The sequence below is a fragment of the Cyprinus carpio genome, chromosome B13, assembly GCF_018340385.1.
Source record: "Cyprinus carpio isolate SPL01 chromosome B13, ASM1834038v1, whole genome shotgun sequence".
Classification (NCBI taxonomy): Eukaryota; Metazoa; Chordata; class Actinopteri; order Cypriniformes; family Cyprinidae; genus Cyprinus; species Cyprinus carpio.
Genome location: NC_056609.1, coordinates 14425371 through 14444724, shown reverse-complemented (window position 1 = coordinate 14444724; position 19354 = coordinate 14425371). Strand labels below are relative to the sequence as shown.

Below are 19354 nucleotides of genomic sequence, written 5' to 3'. Positions count from 1 at the left end.
ATCGATGAATTCACGTGCTGTAAATCTGACTGACAGGACTCCCTGAACTGCAGCGCGAACAAACATGGCGGCGCCCATCTCACATTACAGATGACGATCAAGATCATTTAGAAAGGTTTTTAAACGACAAAACACATCATTTACACATATTTATGAATCGGAATATTAGACTGTGTTTATGACATGGTATGCAAGTTTGTGAATATTTTAAATAAAAAAGGAAAAACAAAATAAAAACGATCCACATGACATACAGTGTTACTGTGGACGTGGTGTGTCATGTGACAAGCCTGACGCGTCGCCATGGAAACAGTAACGTTCTAAAATAACGGTCGCCTGAAAAAAACTCACTCTGGGGGGACTGCTAGAATATTTTAAACTCACCACTGAAAAGGTTAAAAAGAACGTTCTCATTTGTTTTCCCGGAAAAACTACAAATTCATAAACAATCTGTCAGCCAAGCCACGGACACAAAGTGACAGAGCTCCAAATCAATACTCAATGCTCCTAAATGCTGTTTCACAAACAAACACCATTATTCATCCGAGTAATTTAAATAACTTAAGTTTGCCAATGCAGCACACTCAATTTACCTCAACACAATATTTTCCATAGAGCTTGATGTCTGTTTTGGCATTGTAAAACAGTCGGGCATTTGTCTGAACTTTGGCTTTGAAAGACTTGGCTTGAACTTCAAGTATACTCTCGACAAAGAACCAGAACTGTGAATCTACAGCCAGAAGATATGAAAGGAGTGAGGAAAAGAGAGAAAGGGATATAAAATGGGAGGGATACAAAGTATACGCACCAATCTCCCTCAAATGCCATGATGAATTACATCAGACGTGTCCCTCGCCTGCAGAGGACTAAATGCACACCAAACAACAAAGCCCTACAGCCTCTATCTTCAACTTTGATATTAATCAACACATTCCCATGCCCACAATTGCAAAACAACAACAACAAAAAGCTCTTGCAATTCATACTGGATAATAAGTGCAAGAAACTGTATAGCACACATGGAATCCTTGTTGCCATGACCTTAACCTTTGTAAATGCTCGGATGCGCACACAAATATGGATACATACAAGATAAATGGCCAATGTCAAAGTCACAGTGTTACGGTGCATTTTCCAGCAAAACCTATTAATAAAAACTATATATCTGTGTATCAAATAGAGTCAAATTATGAAATACTCATATAATAAAAAATTGCATAACTAAACCATAGCAGATTACCTTAATGTATAGCAACATTGAGTTTTTTCTGTGATAAACAAGTTGATAAGGTTGGAATGACGTTACATGACATCTGTTTTGACCTGATAGTTAAAAACGCCACAGAACACAATACAGAGGCGGCTGACAGTCTAATGTGAGCTTCAATATTTACACATAGCAGGTGGCATGTTATTATTTATACAGAGTAGGTGGCATGAAATTATTTTGCTGCACTTTGAAGCATTTTAAACACAACTGCGGTCACTGAGCTCTGTAATTTGACTGTCCAGAACTATAACAAGTATGACATTTCTGAACACATATGACTAGTGAAAACTGAATATGAAACCATGCAATTGCAAACATCATGTGCTGTCACAGAAATTGATGATTTCCATCACTGGCCAAAATGTGCATATGGTTCTGGCTGCTGCTCAAGAATAAAATTAAAAGAGTAGTGTCTTAAGTACATGTCCATTTTCCTTTTATAATCTTTAATAATTAAGATTATATATATTTTTTCATAGAATGTGCTTATTTGCAGAGACAGCAAGACTGGCAGTGTTTGGCTTCATCACAGCCAACACAATTATACCTATTGTGCTTATTCATCAGCCAGCCTTCATTAATGGCTTTGGATGGTGAGGTTAATGCATCCTTGCATCCTCAGCAAACTTATCTCACTAAATTCCAAAAACTAGAATTCAATGCATATTATGGAGAAAGGAAGTCCATTTTTAATTTATTCACAAATTTTATTCTGTTTAATCACACAAAACATTTCATTTAATTTAATGAAGTGTGCATACCTGAAAAATGTGACAAAGAACTGCACCAGGTCCATGATGCTGCTGTGTTGAGAGAAGGATATCTGTGAGAAAAGAAGAAAAAAGGTGTTAAAGATTGGATTATTATTACCCCTGTAAAATATCAAGCAAAACTATTGTTGAAAGATACCCCAATATTTTTATAATTGAGCATATAGTACTGTGAATCATAATTACATAGATTTCTGTCTCCTGAAACAGTTTTTGCCATATTAAACATGCATCAGTTCACAGTGCAGTTTAAAAGTCTTATTTCAATAAACATCTTAATCACCAATGGCTTCAAATTTGAAGGGAAAAAAGCAACACGCTGGGCTAGGTGACAAAAAAAATAAACTACTGTTGAACCATGTTTAAAAGCTTTCTGAAAAAACAGATGGCCGGTAATAAACTTGACATATAATTTAATCAAGTGTTTATGTTGTTGATCTAATCTAACTTGAATTTGTTGTGCTCCTTACACTGCAAACTTTCTGTAGAATAATAAACGCTTCTAATCAAAATTATTTTTACTTGACATGCAAGTAGTTTTATTACATATACATGGCATATTAATTTTCTACACTTTGGCAAGGTTCCTTAGAAAACAAGCAGCATGAATTTTCCCCAACTGCCGAATAGGGACTTTAATTATGTGCATCTATGGTGCCTCATTTGACTTTGTCAATGTGGAATTTTATTTATTTATGGATTTTATTTATTTATTTTGCCACCATTACGCATAATATCTCAAATATTCTAAAAGACTCTAAGGCTCAAAAACACAAGTACTTTTGCAATGATAACAGCTTGCTACTATCTGCATTATGGAATATTATAATCCACATAATGGAAAGCAATTAAAAGTAAACTAATTATGCAGTGAAACATTTACTCATATCACTATTAAAACACTAAGCAATTAGAACTAGCAGTGTTAGTACAATATTGAAACTGTTATCATACTTAAAATATATCCCTTATTAAAACTAACACATCTCAAATATAAAAGTCTGAAGTGCACAAAAATTTATATAAAAAAAACCCATCTTAAATCAATTAAATAAATGCTGAAAAAAAAACCTACAATTTACTCTGTAAGTTCTAATAACTTATATTGAACAATTTAAAACTATGCAAATTAAGTAAATAAGTAAAAATTGTAAAGTTACGTAATCCAAATAGTTTTTAATTATAACTATAAAATTATAATTATTTAGTTTAATTATATTTTAATTTAGTTATAACAACTTGACACTTAAGTTCAGTCAAGATATTTACTTAAAATGTATATTAAAAAGATTCATGTAAATTAACTCAAATTAAGTCATGCCAACCGTTGGCTTCATTTTTTAGGTTTTACAAACAATTTTTTTTTTTTTCTACGTGGTGCATGTATGTCATATGGGTCCCAAGGTTAGACCAAAAATTTTCTCACTCACATAAGGATGAAAGACCCCAAAAGCTACTGGGAGTAAAAGTCTGTGATGGCTAATTCATTACATTAAGTAATGTGCCAATACATAACAAGATAATGTCTGAAATCACTGGGTTTCGGTAGATTAACATTTCTCCCAGTCCTCCCTTCTGTAAACTGTACAATAACCACAGTGTGTTATATAAAATGCATTTGATTTCTCAGCTGTTGCAGTCAACCCCACAAATAAGATCCTGTGTTCCTGTCCATTCGCTGATTGCTTCAGCTACATGACCGAATTATTTGCCTTTTCAATATCTGAGGCCACTCACATCGATTGCTTATGAGAATCCAAAAAAAAATCCAAACCATAATACAAATCTAAATCTTAATCCGCACTCCATCTCCATCTAAAAATCGACCATCTGATAAAAGAAAATGTCATTTTATGATTGATTTGTAAATGTCAGATGTTATCACAGTGATTTATTTTTCAAGAAGTGGCGTGCTTTAAAAGTTCAGGCGACAAAATGTGTTTACTTATTTCGAATGAGTTTTGGACTTGCACTTTTCTTTTTCTTGGAGGACACACTATTATCGACTGCAAAAACAGAGGCAGGTATATAGCGAGGCAATTACGCACACACATACAGACATTACACGTGGACCTTCTCTGTCAGGCTACACAGCTGTGTTCATTTGTGCCGGGGTGCGCAGCCGATGATCATGAAAGGTGACTAATACATCCATGAGACATTTCCGACCGTCGTAAATGTGCTTTTATTTCTGGATGGAAGAAACAGGCATTAGGCTAGATGGAGAAGAGCGGATGGGGAGGTGTGTGTGCGCAGGTGGAAGTGAGGGGGTTGGTCAGCCCTTAAGTGATTTACTGGCATTTGCTTTTTGCAGTGAAAGTGCATGACAATCAAAAACTGAAAGAAAGAAAGTGTTGAGAAAAGCTGATTTTTCTTGCCAGAGGGACTGGCCATTAAGCAAGCCGAGCTGGTGGCTGGAGCTGGTACCTTACTGAAGTGCTCTTGACTCCTCCCCGCTCCTAAATTCAGCCTTTTACTGTAAACACCATGCTCGGTTGAGAGTGGTAACACGCGAATTGTGAAAATAACTATTAGTAAATGCTTTCCAGTCCTTAAGGCAAGACACCACAGGGTGAGTAGGGTAAAAAAAATGAACTGAACATCGGATGAAATCAGGTTCAAAATGTTTAGTTTCGTTTTGTTGACGCATTATACTATATAGTTTTATAAATCAGGCAAATTACATATAAACAAACCCCTCTATAAAAACCATCAAACTACTGAAAGGAGTAAAATTGTAAAGCTTGGTGTATGCAAGGGCTACTGAAGGAAAGAAAGTCTTTAAAGTTATGTATTGTCATAACACATCATTTAAGCCAAACAGCAAAAAATAAATAAATAAAAATCCAGTACATGATGGGCGAGTGCGGGTGCACGCGGGTAGAGACTTGTGTGTGCGGGATACGGGAGAATAAGGGTGTACTCACCAGGGTTGCACGATATATGGTTTCAGCATCGATATCGCGATGTGCGTATCCGCGATAGTCACATCACAGGATGTGTGATGTTTACTATACTGACCGTTATATTTATACTGATAGTTATCTTTGCTCACACACTTCGCCAACCCACACCGCAGCTAAAGTCTGTCTACACTGGACACGACCTTTGCAAATCATCTGAACTGTGTGTCAGTATGTCATAAATAGAACGTGGCATCAGTTTACTGTCTGGTATATTTTGCCACGCTCCACGCCACAACCATAGAAAACATCATCACTGATTATAATGGCTGCACCGCTCATGTCCAGTGTAGACACGGTAAGAGCCCTGCAGATGCACGTGAACTATGAATTCCGTTCACTTCCGTCTCTATTAATGACATATGCGTGAAATTACGTCAAAATGCATGTCTCTGCAAGTATCCTTGTAAACACAGTTGTTTATGGCTTAGGTGAAGGTAAGCAATTGTGAAAGAAAATGGATGTGTGAGAAAATTTTTTAGCTTTATATTTAATTTATACAGTGAAGACTTTGCCGTGTTATTTTACATTTGATTTTTAAATTTCTGTACCTGAATACTGTTAGACTTACCTGAAAAAATGTAAAGCAATGTTCATTTGTATCTTTGTCCTTTTTATCTATGTTTGTAATTTGTTTAATTTCTATGCTGATTTACTCACCTACAAAATCACCCCAATCAACCCCAATCAAAAAATATCTATTCAAAAATAGATCAACTCAATTAATCATATTTTTCATATCATAACCAAATAAAAACAAAATAAAAACAAAATATAACAATTGAGTTTTTTCCAATATCGTGCAGACCTAGTACTCACACTAGGCAATCTTAACTGTGCCCGACCCCCAAAGACCGGTTCACTTGTGTGATCACTCCGTGCCGCACTCGGGCGCGGTTCTTTTAGCCATCCCTAGCTCGGTTGGAAGAGGTGGGCCAGAGCGCAGTTCAGTTTTATATAGATCAGTGAGTCTGATTGTTAACTGCGCTGGAGCACAGAACAAATTATACCTGCAGCATGATTGCGTGAACATTTCTGAGCGGCAAGAGGGATAGATCTGTAAAGCAATATATTGTGAGAGGGCCGTGTGTTACCGCTTACCAAATGACTCAAAATAATAAATCACAAAGTTAACAAAATGATGCTCTCCACTTTGCTGAGCGAAAGCGCTTCTCTGCTGCCTTCACATGCTATCGGAAACTTCCTATTTCCCACTTATGAAGTCGTGATTACGAGCACGTTGCATTATTTTCTGTTAAAAATAACAGTGAACAGTGGTTTGTGAATGTTGATGCATAGCCTAAATAATTTTATTGAGAGCGTTCATGTGAGCGCTGCTGTGTGGTTAGGCCCACCCCAAATGCTCTCATTGGTTGAGAAGCGTGATGACACCCATCGCCAATCAGTTAATGCATTAAAGCAATAATAACGCATTAACTTGTCCAGACCTAATATATATATATATGTGTGTGTGTGTGTGTGAGAGAGATTTCTGACCCTCCACAGACAGCAAGGAAACTACCATGTTCAGGGCACAGGAATGTAGTAAAGACATCGTTAAAATAGTCCTTGTGACATCAGTGGTTTAAATGTAATTTTATTTTAATTAACAAAATGTTTTCTCGTAGCTTCATAAAGTTACGATTAAATCACTGATGTCACTAGGGGTGGGCGCTATACCGGTATGAACGTTACAACTGGTATTATGTTGTTCCATTATATGGATTTTGCTATACAGTGGATACCGTTATATATTCATGAATTCAACATTTGCATTTATATTGTTTTGTTCAATTTGGTACGCTTTGCAAATGTTAACACAAATGTTGATACGGAGTCAAGGCTGAACGTTTTTGTCCTCTGTGTGCAACGCAGTACTACACAGACATAAGCAATCAAACACATACAGCATCGTAACAGACCAAATTAATAGAGCACAAATCCTACTCCAGTGGTTCCCAAACTGAGGGGTGCAGCAAGGCTGAGGGATAGTGTAGTGTACAGTCAGCAGATTATTTTGCAAAAGAAACCTCTGCAGAGTGATAAAGACTAAACAGCGTAATTTTCCCAGTTATCATGCAGCCACTTGCCTGACAAGTAAATAATTTAGAGCAAAATATTTTTTTGACATATTTTATTAACCTCAACATGAGTCGCAGTATCTGCTTGAGCACTCCGTTATCAGTTGTAGAAGTTGTGGTTGTATCAATAACAGACCACTACATGGCGCGATTGAAGAATCAGAGTTGTATTGCAGGGAGCCATGTAGAAATATAAATGAACAATGCACAACATTCTGCTCTAAGCATGACAGTTACAAGTTTGTGAAAGAACTTCCAATGCCAGGTAAACGTAAAGCAGATTATGAATATACTTAAGATTCACAAATACCAAAACAACATGTCTAAACCAGACGCGAGTGGCGCGATTTGACAAAAGCAAATAGAACCCAGTGATGTTCTTTGCTGTGGATGCGGTGCGATGCGACAACAAATCCATGACATTAAAGGGGTCATATGATGTGATTTCAATTTTTCCTTTCTCTTTGGAGTGTTACAAGGTCTTGGTGCATCAAGAAGATCTGCAAAGTTTCAAAGACTAAAGTCTCAAATCCAAAGAGATATTTTTTATCAAAGTTAAAGGGTTAGTTCATCCAAATATTAAAATTATGTCATTAATGACTCACCCTCATGCCGTTCCAAACCCGTGAGACCTCCGTTCGTCTTCGGAACACAGTTTAAGATATTTTAGATTTAGTCTGAGAGCTTTCTGTCCCTCCATTGAAAATGTATGTATGGTATACTGTCCACGTCCAGAAAGGTAATAAAAACATCTTCAAAGTAGTCCATGTGACATCAGAGGGTCCGTTAGAATTTGTTGAAGCATCGAAAATATATCATGGTCCAAAAAAAACAAAAATTACGACTTTATTCAGCATTTTCTTCTCTTCCGGGTCTGTTGTGAGTGCGTTCACAACACTGCAGTGACGCCGCTGACGTACGACGCTGCTGACGTGTTATCTTTGTTATTGGGTGCACCAGAAAACACGTCAGCAGCATCGTACATCAACAGTCACAGCAGTTGCGTTCACAACATACCCGGAAGAGAAGACAATCCTGAATAAAGTCGTAATTTTTTTTATTTTTGGACCAAAATGTATTTTCGATGCTTCAACAAATTCTAACGGACCCTCTGATGTCACATGGACTACTTTGATAATGTTTTTATTACCTTTCTGGACGTGGACAGTAAACAGAGGGACAGAAAGCTGTGTTCCGAAGATGAACGGAGGTCTTACGGGTTTGGAACAGCATGAGGGTGAGTCATAAATGACATAATTTAGCGATAATGATAGTACCTAGGATAGCAAAGTCCACTAAAGGAGGTAGAGCTTTTTCGCATTTGGCTCCCAAACTCTGGAATAGCCTTCCTGATAATGTCAGGGGTTCAAACACACTTCCTCTGTTTAAATCAAGATTAAAAACACACCTCTTTGGCCAAGCATTCAAATAATGCATCTCATAATTTTGGACTGCAGTTATATCTGATCAAATGCGCATTATTATTCTTTAACTTGGGTTAAACTAATTAATTTTACTTGGCTGGAACAGCAGCTACGCTAATTACTTCTCTATTTGTTTCTCTGTTTTGCCACGGGATTTACATCCCAACCCAACTAGGATTTACACAAGCTCCAGTCTGGATCCAGAACACCTAAGAAGAGATGATGCCAACCCCTCAGAGGACCTCAGATGATGCTAACCCAGAGACAACATACAGAACTACCACATTTTGCTCTAAGTTTGATTGCATAATTGCTGTTAATAGTGTTAACCGTCTGTTTGTTTACGTCTTTTATTGATTTTTCTGAACATTTCTGACGTATACACATAAACTGACAGTCACCACTGATAAGCTACTACTAAATATTGTAGAAACTTAATTTTCTGTAAAGTTGCTTTGCAATGATCTGTATCGTAAAAAGCGCTATACAAATAAACTTGAATTGAATTGAATAATTTTAATATTTGGGTGAACTAACCCTTTAAGACTCTGCCACGCCCCCCTAAAATGGGTCATTCAAACACGCCCCCACATATCTACGTCACTATGTGGAAATATTTGCATAATGCCGCCCAAATGTTCACACAAAGAAAGAAGGCGTGGTTTCAGTAACCGCAGTTAGTGTTTATGCAGCCATGTCAGGGAGCCTTGGTGAGCATAAGAGACTTTCCAAAAAAGGAGGGGGGGGGGGGGGCCTTGGAAATATTTTTCTCTACAAAATGGGGGCCCGGCAGAAAACGTTTGGGAACCACTGGCCTACTCAAACACAGAAACAGTGAAAAAACAATGGCACAAAAAAAACCTTTTCAGGTTTATGTCCAATCCCTCACTTTTTCTAGTTATATAAGGTTAAAATATTTTGCCTGTAATTTTTTTCCCCTTTTATCACAATATAATATCGATATCGCCTGGACATTGTAAAATATCATGCTATGAATTTAAGCTCATATCGCCCACCCCTACGGACTATTTTAATCATGCCTTCACTACGTTTCTGTGCCTTGACCGTGGTAGTTCCCTTGCTGTCTGTGGAGGGTCAGAAAGTTCTCCGATTTCAAAAATATTTTTGAGCCTTACGGGTTTGGATCGAAAAAAATAAAAAAAAATAATAAAACAACTCAAATTTCCTAAAGAACTAAAACTGGAAGAGGCCCAAGGACAGTTGATCATTGGTTATGCAGTCCTAGCAGCTTGGCAGACACAGACACATTCTTTTTGATGGTTTGTTGTCTTGTCAATTAAAATAATAAAAACCCTGATAAGCACTGAGTTTCTCATGATGTCTTTACCTACCGTCAGCATATTTCTCTGCATCTCAGTCCAGCTTCTAGCTAATAACCCTGACTTTGCCACCTCTATTAAAGAGCTCTTTGAGGATATAAAAGAACATTATGGGTATGCTAGCTAGCAGATTCCAAGCTTTCACCTTTTTCCTGACCTTGTAGATTTTAGAAATCTACAGAAGAGATTTAATGACCTGAAAATGGTGATTGATGGCTCAGGAGTTTGGGCCCAAAGTCCACTAAAGCAAAAGCACGTTGGTCTATGAATGAGCACACATCTCTGTTAATGCCAGACCTCTGGCCCGTAGGGTCGTGTGGCTACACATCATGCTTTATTGCAGATGGGTGAAGAGATGTACTGTATCATACTGTCTTTTTTTATAATTTATGTATATTGCTCAAGTTAATTTACCACACAGAGTGGAAACACACATTCTCCAATCACAACGAACTTCGAACTTGACATGAAGGCAAAAAAATAATAAATAAAAAAAATAATGAGGTGTACCAAAAATACCAAAAAAAAAAAAATGTGGAAATTTGTGGAACACTGTGCCAGACGTCAGGGATCACGGAAGCAGATTGCATTACCATAATTTCTCTTTTTACTAGAAAAAAAGTGTGATAATATCCAAGACCAAACCTCTCAATGCTAAATGTATTGATTTAATTTTGCATTAGCATCCAGTTATCCTAAAATGCTTTCTTATACATCTCATTTACATTTAGCTGCTGCCCAGTGCAATGCAGAGGAACAGTTTGGCAGGAAAAACACTCTAGAAAAGTTTCCTGAAGGCAGACCCACTTTCATGAAACTTTAAATCTGTCAGAAAATGTTTGCTAATGCATTAGAATGCAGCTGATCTTGCAAATGCCTTGTGCACATTACAAGAAAGGAGCTAACAGCAAATTAAGCAATTAAGTTTCTTGTTTTTTTTGTCATGTTGTTGACTTAATGGCAAATAATTTACATGACCAGTTGCAGACTATGGATGTCATTCAGAAGGTCATTTTTCCTCCTCGACTGTAGCTACAGAATGATCTCAAATTGCACAAACTTCAAAAATTTAATTGAAAAAAAAAAAAAAAAAAAAAAATAGAGACCAAACATATGGAAATACAGATGAAACTATGGTTGATTTATAAAACATTCTACTACTCAATTACTAAGCAAGGGTTTTTCAAACTTTCTGATGCCAAAGACCAAGGGACCCCTTTCCAAAAAATCTTCAAAAAATTCTTTTAAACTATTACTGTATTTGGCTCTACCCACCACTGTTAGATGTATAAACCGAAGAAAAACTAGATTATGGCTGTCAACAGATTAAAATTTATCAAATTAATCTTGTACTTAATCTTCTTTAGAAAGAAGGATGAAACCTTACAAATGTCAAATTCTACAGACACCTGTTTCATCTTATATATTGTAAGTACTCGTGTAAAATATAACAGAGGACATTAGAAATATGTTGAAACTGTAGTTCAGAGAGCATCTGGAGCCATCTGATGGTAGAGCTCATGAGAAGCATTTTACTGTTAGTGTAAAAGTGTCCACCACTACACCATAATTGTACAAAGATCAGAGGCTAAGTGATTATTGAGTGCATGTGCTTTTTAAAGTTCAATACCACCTTTGAGGACCAAGAACTCTGAGGCAAAACAGAATCAGCGTGATTCAGAGGCTCTGTGAGGCCTGCACGTAAAAGCACAGGGAGCTGTTAAAGGCAAATACAACAATTCTCTGAGGAGAATATCAAAAGCTGGGATGAGGAGAGGACACTGCAAACCTCAGCACTGGTCAGTGAACAACATGCTCTTTCAACTGAGGAAAAAAACAGGTTTGTTATTGGTTGAGTGCACGGGAAAGGGTAAAAATAGATGCTCCTTTACCTTTCCCAGAAATATTAAAAGAATTATAAAAGTTTTATGAGTATGATATCTGACTTCTTGAACTGGACGTGTGGCACAAAGATATAGCAGAGTGAGAGAGAGAGAGAGAGAGAGAGAGAGAGAGAGAGAGAGAGAGAGAGAGAGAGAGAGAGAGAGCATGAAGATCTGCAGATGGTACATTAACATATTCATGACAGAACCTAATGACTGCAGTAAGATATTAGTTGAATATTATGCATACATACAATATTCAAATGAGCTTCATATTTATAATCAGTCACATGCAGAGAAGTGGCTCACCTATATCATTTGAGGTGGAACAAACTAATCGCATCCCTGTATGACATGATGCTAAATCATACACACTCAATATACATTTGGCATCAAATCAAGCCACAATGTCAGGTTTTGGTGATCTAAGGCCTTGCTTCTGTGGTTTATATTGTATTGACACTACTGCTGAAGATAAAAAGTTCAAAGTTTTAATAAATCTGTCTCTAAATCAAATGTGTGACGCAAAATTATATAGATTAGCCAATAACTAGGCTACAAAATAAAATCATTTAATTTTAGTTTTGTTATGTGTGGTAGTTTTTAAAATTAATATTATAATAACAAATAGGTAATATCAGTATTTTAAATTAAATCTATTATTTTTATTATTATTAGCAAACTAATGTACAAGTAAAATTAAGGAAATATGTAACAGGATTCACATCAGTGCAAGTTTTGTTCTTTTTCTTCCCATTCCTTCTACACAAAAGGAACTACGGAGCATTCACTTCATAGGTGATATGAATGAGAGAGTGAGTGAGAACAGACGCAGCATATGAAGTAATCTCTGCTGTCATAGCCTTCTCGTATTCAAGAGCACTGAGCACTTAGCTTTACCTCTCCTCTTTCAACCCCATGAAAGCCAATCTGCTGTGATAAAGCTATCAACAGATATGGCACCACTGTGTTTCTGGCTAACCGTTTCAATTTTCCCTTTATCCAAAGAGATTCGCTCAGATGTCCGAGATGGACAGAGGCTGAGGTAGACCGCAAACTGTCTGTCAGAAATGAGATTACCAAAGGCTATTTAATGATATCCACTGGACTGGAGAAAATAAGCGTTGTGTGTGTAGAGAAAATCAAATCACACTCCATTCCTCGGCCCAGAATGGCTGCGACAAAATGGCCATCCAACACGGAAAGCTATCCAGTCAGATATAATTCAGAATAAGTATTGTGGCTCACTTTTAGAGTATTATAAACACTTTTTGATTTTAAATTAGGCTAAATGATTAAACAGTCTATATATTGTGTATATATATTGTGAATGTGGACTGAAAAATACCGGAGGGGTGAGGTACAGGACCACAGTGACAAACTAAATATATGTCTATTCCAGTAGGATGGGCAATTACCCCCATGCTCTGCCCCCTAACCAGCCCTCAGCTCTAGGCTGATGTCATCTTGAGACTGGGGCGGTAACCCTGGGGAGCAGAGCGAAGGCAGGAAATGCTTTCATCACTGGGGTAGCCTTTCCCAAGCCAAGCAGACTCCTTTGCACATGACTATCCTGATTCTCCTACTGTTACTCATTAATGAGTCTGAAAGACTGGGCTTATTTGATCTGAATTAAACCTGATAACCAGGTAATGTTAAACCATGAGCACAGAATCATGATTAATAGGAAGAGATACAAATAATGGCAAGCATTAGGCCAGAAACACGTGTGCAAACACTGCTGGGAATATGTGATTAATCTCTTTTTTTCTGTAGTTATTACATTGCTGCATTTTTTATTTAAAAAAATGTCTGTAATTATCAGGTTCAGAAATGTGTGAGGGAGGATATCACGTGAAATGTGTGTGAATATTATAATATACACAGAATTTTACTTTTACCCTACTTTTTATAATTCAAACATTAAATGCAAAAAAAGTATAATATAATATAATATAATATAATATAATATAATATAATATAATATAATATAATATAATTTAAATATAATATAATATAATATAATATAATGGAGTGTTTGGAGTCTGTAAGATTGAAGGAATTCTCTTATGTTTTTTTATTAAAATTAAAAAAAAAAAAAAAATGTTTTCTATTTGCATATATTTCAAAGTTATTCCTAAGATGGCAAAGCTGAAATTCAATCATCCACTCCTCAATTCCACACTATAATATAAAAACACACATCCCAAATCATTCCAATATGATCATTTAATGCTTAAGAAATATTTCTTATTATCAATGTTAATAAATATGAAAGCATGTTTATAAAAATTCGCAATAACCTTTTTTATTTTTTTATTCTGTAGCGAAAACAGACTTCCATAGAAAACAGTTGTGCTGCTTCATATTTTTGTGGGAACCATTGTATTTTTCAGGAATCTTTAATAAATAATAAAAACAAAAACAGCATTTACTTGAGATAAAAATCTTTTGTAACTAAAATGTTTTTACTGTCATTTTTAATTTAATACACCCTTGCTGAATAAAACATTCAGAAATTTCTTATTACTTTTACTTTTTTAATATATATTTAAAAAAAGAACTGAGACTAAGCATTTATGCATCTGCTTATTTGATTCAACTAGTGTGATCAACTCTTTCAGACTGTGCATGGGGTGAAATCTGTCATAAATGGAGAATCTCTGCCAGAGTCTGACATAAAAGAGATAAAGAGAGTAGAAGAGGAGTGAGTGACTGAAGACAGTGACTGCAGGCAGCAGAAAAGTGAAGACTGAGGGAGATGAATGCAGCGCACAACTCCAACTGTGATAGCAATCACTCGTATGTCAGCAGTTCTCTTCAGCCACAGGGCCGACAGCGACACATCTCTCACATTTGCTTCAGCCTGCGTGTGTGTGTCTCTGCACATAGCCTGTGGACGGGTCACTACAGCCTTGACCTACACGATTAACCCACATGAAGTATGAGACTACATAAAATACTCTGTTGTATTAGACACTCCGCGACCACGCGTAACCTTCACTGACAGGCTGAGTGCACTTGGACCACGAGACAGAGAGAGTAATAGAAAGCACATTCAGAGCATTAGGCACTGTGTCAATCTTTCAGTATCACTTTGTATGAACAAAATGAGCTTTTCATAAGCAAATACTGAAAGACACTGTGCTCTAGCTAAGAGCGGCAGCAGTTTCATCTCTTTCTCTAGTCGATAAAAGAGTCATTTAAAAGGAAGATGCAACATCTCTCACTGCGACTGGCAGGGGGAAATATTATTTTCTCTTTATGCACCAAATAGGCCAATAAATCGGAGGGATGGATGATTTTATTTTGAAAGCAGTTTGACTGGATGTCCATCAGATGTGATGAAGGTCAGCGCGGAGAAGCGGTTCTTCTCAGGTTACTTAGATCAGTCTATAGATGACTGTGTTACTGGGCTCCTGATGAGAACAATTAAGGGCTCGTGTTACTATCTCATCTATATGTGGCTAAGATAAAACTGCATTAATGGGAATGATTTACAGCCACAATCAATACACGGCTGACACTAACAGGCCACAGTGCAGTTGCACTCTCACACAGGGCACAGCAGGATCTGACTGAGGGTTGCTGGGAAGACTGATGACTTTGTTGGCTTACTCAGCGGCCCGATTAGATGCAGCACCACCTGTTCTGACCAAAACCTTTACATTAAATATCTGAAGTAGAGTAGGAATGGAAAAGTAGGGTAAACTTTATGACGGACATACCATTTAAATGTTTGGGGTCAGTAAGAATACCTATTTAAATAAATTAATTATTTTATTCAGCAAAAAAGCATTAGATTTATGAAAGAGGTTTAAAATAAATGGGAAAAATGTATCGTAGTTTCCACAAAAACATCACAGGAAAAGTATTATGATTTCCACAAAAATATTAACAGCTGTTTTCAACAATGACGATGTGAAAACTGGAGTAATGATGCTGAATACTCAGCTTTGCCATCACAGGAATAAAATGATTTTTAAAATAGATAAAATAATAATAATAATAATATTTCACAATATTACTGTTTTTATGCATTTTTAATCAAATTAATGAAGCCTTGGTGAGCATAAAAAAAAAATAAAAAATTACAGACCCCAAACTTTTGATCTGTAATGTATTTCCATTCTATGTCTTTAATGCTGAAATCTAATGCAATGGAATATTTCAAAACTAGAAATATGTATATTCAACACGCACATTGCCATGACCTTTCAAGAATTCACCAGTGTCTTTTTTAGACCTAAAATTCCCTGATATTTTCAGGCTGTGAAAAGGCACATCAGTTCATTGACACAACCTCCTTTTTCTCTTACACACAGATAATAACAAACATGACCTCAAAGATATGATATGAGGTTGTATGTGTTAAACCAGATTTCTCAGAATGATCCAAACTCAGAATGCAATGGACATTAAAAAGCACAAGTATTTAAAAACAGTCTTCTTCAGTTCATAAATGGCAATACTACGAGAATGAAGATATTCTCTACAGTTTGTCAGTGCTTTCTAAAGCACTCAAAAAAAATAAATAAAAAAAATTGTATGAGCACAAAGCGGACTCATGGATCATTAAACATATTATTTTTGCATAACACACTTCATAATGGTTTATGCTTGATGCCCTATTTAGACACGAGGGCTTAGAGAGCCTGACTTGAAATCAAAAACAAATTTCATGGATGATATTTACAGTAATTTGTTGTTGTGGTCCATTATGATGAAGGTATTGATGATCATGAAGCTGTTTTGATCAAAGTCAGAAAATCTAAACAAAAATGTAATCATTTTACAACTTTATCATTTACCATATAATATATCAAAATAAAAAGCTCATCCGTCAACAGTTGGGCATGTAACAAGATGTCATATTAGTTTCAAAAAAAGGGTTGAAAGAGCTGAAACTTTTTTAACTATTTAAAAACAAAATCCTTTTATGCATGTATTTCTACTAAGCTATTTTGCATAAAATAGTAACATTTTTATATGAACTGTATGCATATAAATCAATTTTCATCCTTTTTGGGGGTTAGTCAAAATAATGTCAACACCTATTATAACAGACTATTTAAAAGTTGTATGAATCAATTCTACAAAGGGTGGAAGCTGCATTAAAGGCAAACGGTTGTAAAACACCTTAATAATGAAGTATTGCCTATTTCTCAGGTGTCTGTATTATTTTGTTCAACCCCTGTACATTTTAAATAAGAAAAGTCTGTTTTGGACTGGACTACATTAAATGTACACCTGGCAGCTGATCTTACCTGTATTTTGACTGGCCATGAAAAGTTGCTGACATAAACATGGAAAGTGATGTTGGGATTTGCAAGGAAGGAGAATGTCTCACAGGAGAAGCTGTCTCTGTACTCTTTGATGCTAGTCTTGGACACTATGGGGAATTCCTCCCCGGAGATCGTACCCGCTGCAGGGACACAAAACACAGCATCAGCAAAGTGCACATCAGCCAACAACGACGCCTGCATACAAAACCCTCTGCAAGATTAAATATGGTATACCATTCTGATCAACCCTTCAACTATAAAACATCTGAATAATGCATCTGAATAAAGCCATTGTAAGGAGCTGTACTTGAATACCAACAGGATCGATAGAGAAAGTATCATGAAAAAAAGGCCTAAAACCGTCAAGCTTCTTGCTGCTTCTGAAAACATTTGAACAGATTAAATGGTTAATTGTGAATACACGATCTATCACAATACAGTAAATCTCAAACCGCAAATGAACATGAACATCAGTCAGTCTATACTGATGATTCCCAGATGACCCATTCAGAGGCTGTTCCATTAAGTACGACTGATTTATTTTACTTATTAGTGATTCATCACTATTCAAAAATGTGCTCTTCCATTAACCACTCTTATGAGCTCAGTCTTAAATACTGCTATAAATATGCTCTCAGACTTGTCATATGACTATGACTCTTACACTCAAACACTATTCTAGTGACCATTGGGAGTGTGCTTTATCTCTGTCTATAGCGCAATCTATATAACATTTCTCTACATATCTGCTTGTCACGGAGGTTTATTCAAACAGCAACAAAATGAAAAAACTATTTCGCATAGGCATTTGCCTGTGCAAGAGCACTCTGTAAATCTTAATTGAAATCAAAAAGCACTTTATGAATACCCTGACAAACGGATTCATCGTATACTTACATATACTTGTTCAGTCAGATCTATTTTACAAAGTAACTCTTTCTCTTGGGATTTCATTTTATTCTAATATACATGAAATCCAAAAGCATGAATACTTTACCTGTTGAGCCAATAGACCATGTTATGTTGAGGTTGAAATTGTTGGATGCATTAATTGACATATCGAGGTTCTTATTGGTCTGGAAAACAAACAACATGACAACAACAAAAAAAGTATTTAAATAGCTGTTATAAAGTATTTTTTACTTTATTAAATGTGGACTTCTTTTTAACCATCATGTTGTGCTCCAGTCATCTTTTCACAAAAAATTTTTGTTAATATTATCAAATTAGACTTAAAATTAGCTTAAAAATTATTATTTTTGTCCTTTTGGGGGATTATTTTCACAAATTGTTCACCTGTGATGCTCCCAGTCAAAAATGTCCGTTTGCAAAACATGTTTAAAAATGTGCGAAGCTACTTTATTCCCAAATATTGGATTAAAATTTTTTGTCAACTAGTTGCTTTAAAAAAAAAAAAAAGCACATTCTAAAAAGACAGTCACACCAAATTAGGTAAAGGATTTACAGCACAGCACATGGGTTACATTTAGAACAATGGGTTATAATATCACATTCTAATGCCTTTAAAATATAATTTAATTTTCATAATCATTTATTAAATGAAATCTGATCGTTTCAAAATCCTGTTTCACATAAAAGTGTTGTAACCATCAACTCCTGTGATTGTGTTATGCCACGTAACAATTTTGTGCACAAAAGTGTGCACAAAAAAAAAGTTTGTCGCAGGAAAATCTCAAATTACACCTGTATAGTAGGGATGTCAAAATGCCTGAAAAACTAATTTCGAAGTTTGTACTTAAATATTATCAATATTCTAAGCTTTTGGCTTCTCTCCTGGCGCATCGACCAAAATATTACTAATGCACGTTTATTCAAACCAATAAAATAACAGGACTATCTTTGAAAAAAGTGCATAATGTTTAAAATAATGTTTATAAACTATGTATAATTAATTAAATTGCTTAAATAATTAGAAACAAAATCGCATAATGCATGTATGTATTGTTTAATACAAAGGAATGAAAACTAATCTCAAAGAGTACTTTTTACTCTTAAAAATATGAGCTGTAGTGGGATGTGGAAAAACGAGACATGTTTTTTATAAGTTGAACTTAAATTAATTTTACATGGCTTTCTAGACATGGCTTTCTCTCTTGTGCGAGATGCGAGCGCAATGATGATAAATGTCCCAATAGAGAATGCGATAAATATGCATTCTGTGTTTTCGGCTTGGTTTCAGTTTTGATGTAAACATCTGCTCCGCATTGATGTTCTCTTTTTCCGCAATATTTTGAATGTACAACGATTAAAAATCAATTAAAATGCAAATACTGCATTGTCATCGCATCTTGTGTGCCACTGATAACGCTGCCTGATG

The 19354-nt window shown here is 35.8% G+C and overlaps 1 protein-coding gene across 2 annotated transcripts in view; it reads right to left on the bottom strand.

The window, feature by feature from the left end:
• The window catches only part of atrnl1a (attractin-like 1a), a 233763-nt gene that overhangs the window by 100217 nt on the left and 114192 nt on the right, over positions 1 to 19354 (bottom strand). For both annotated transcript variants that reach the window (XR_006156248.1, XM_042736733.1), the window contains exons 24-26: positions 18014 to 18092; positions 16999 to 17156; positions 2032 to 2093 (exon numbers count right to left, since the gene is read on the bottom strand). Coding sequence is in view for 1 of the 2 variants with exons in the window: in XM_042736733.1 (XP_042592667.1) it covers positions 2032 to 2093; positions 16999 to 17156; positions 18014 to 18092 (299 nt within the window). In the remaining variant the exon portion in view is untranslated. The remainder of the gene's footprint in view (positions 1 to 2031; positions 2094 to 16998; positions 17157 to 18013; positions 18093 to 19354) is intronic.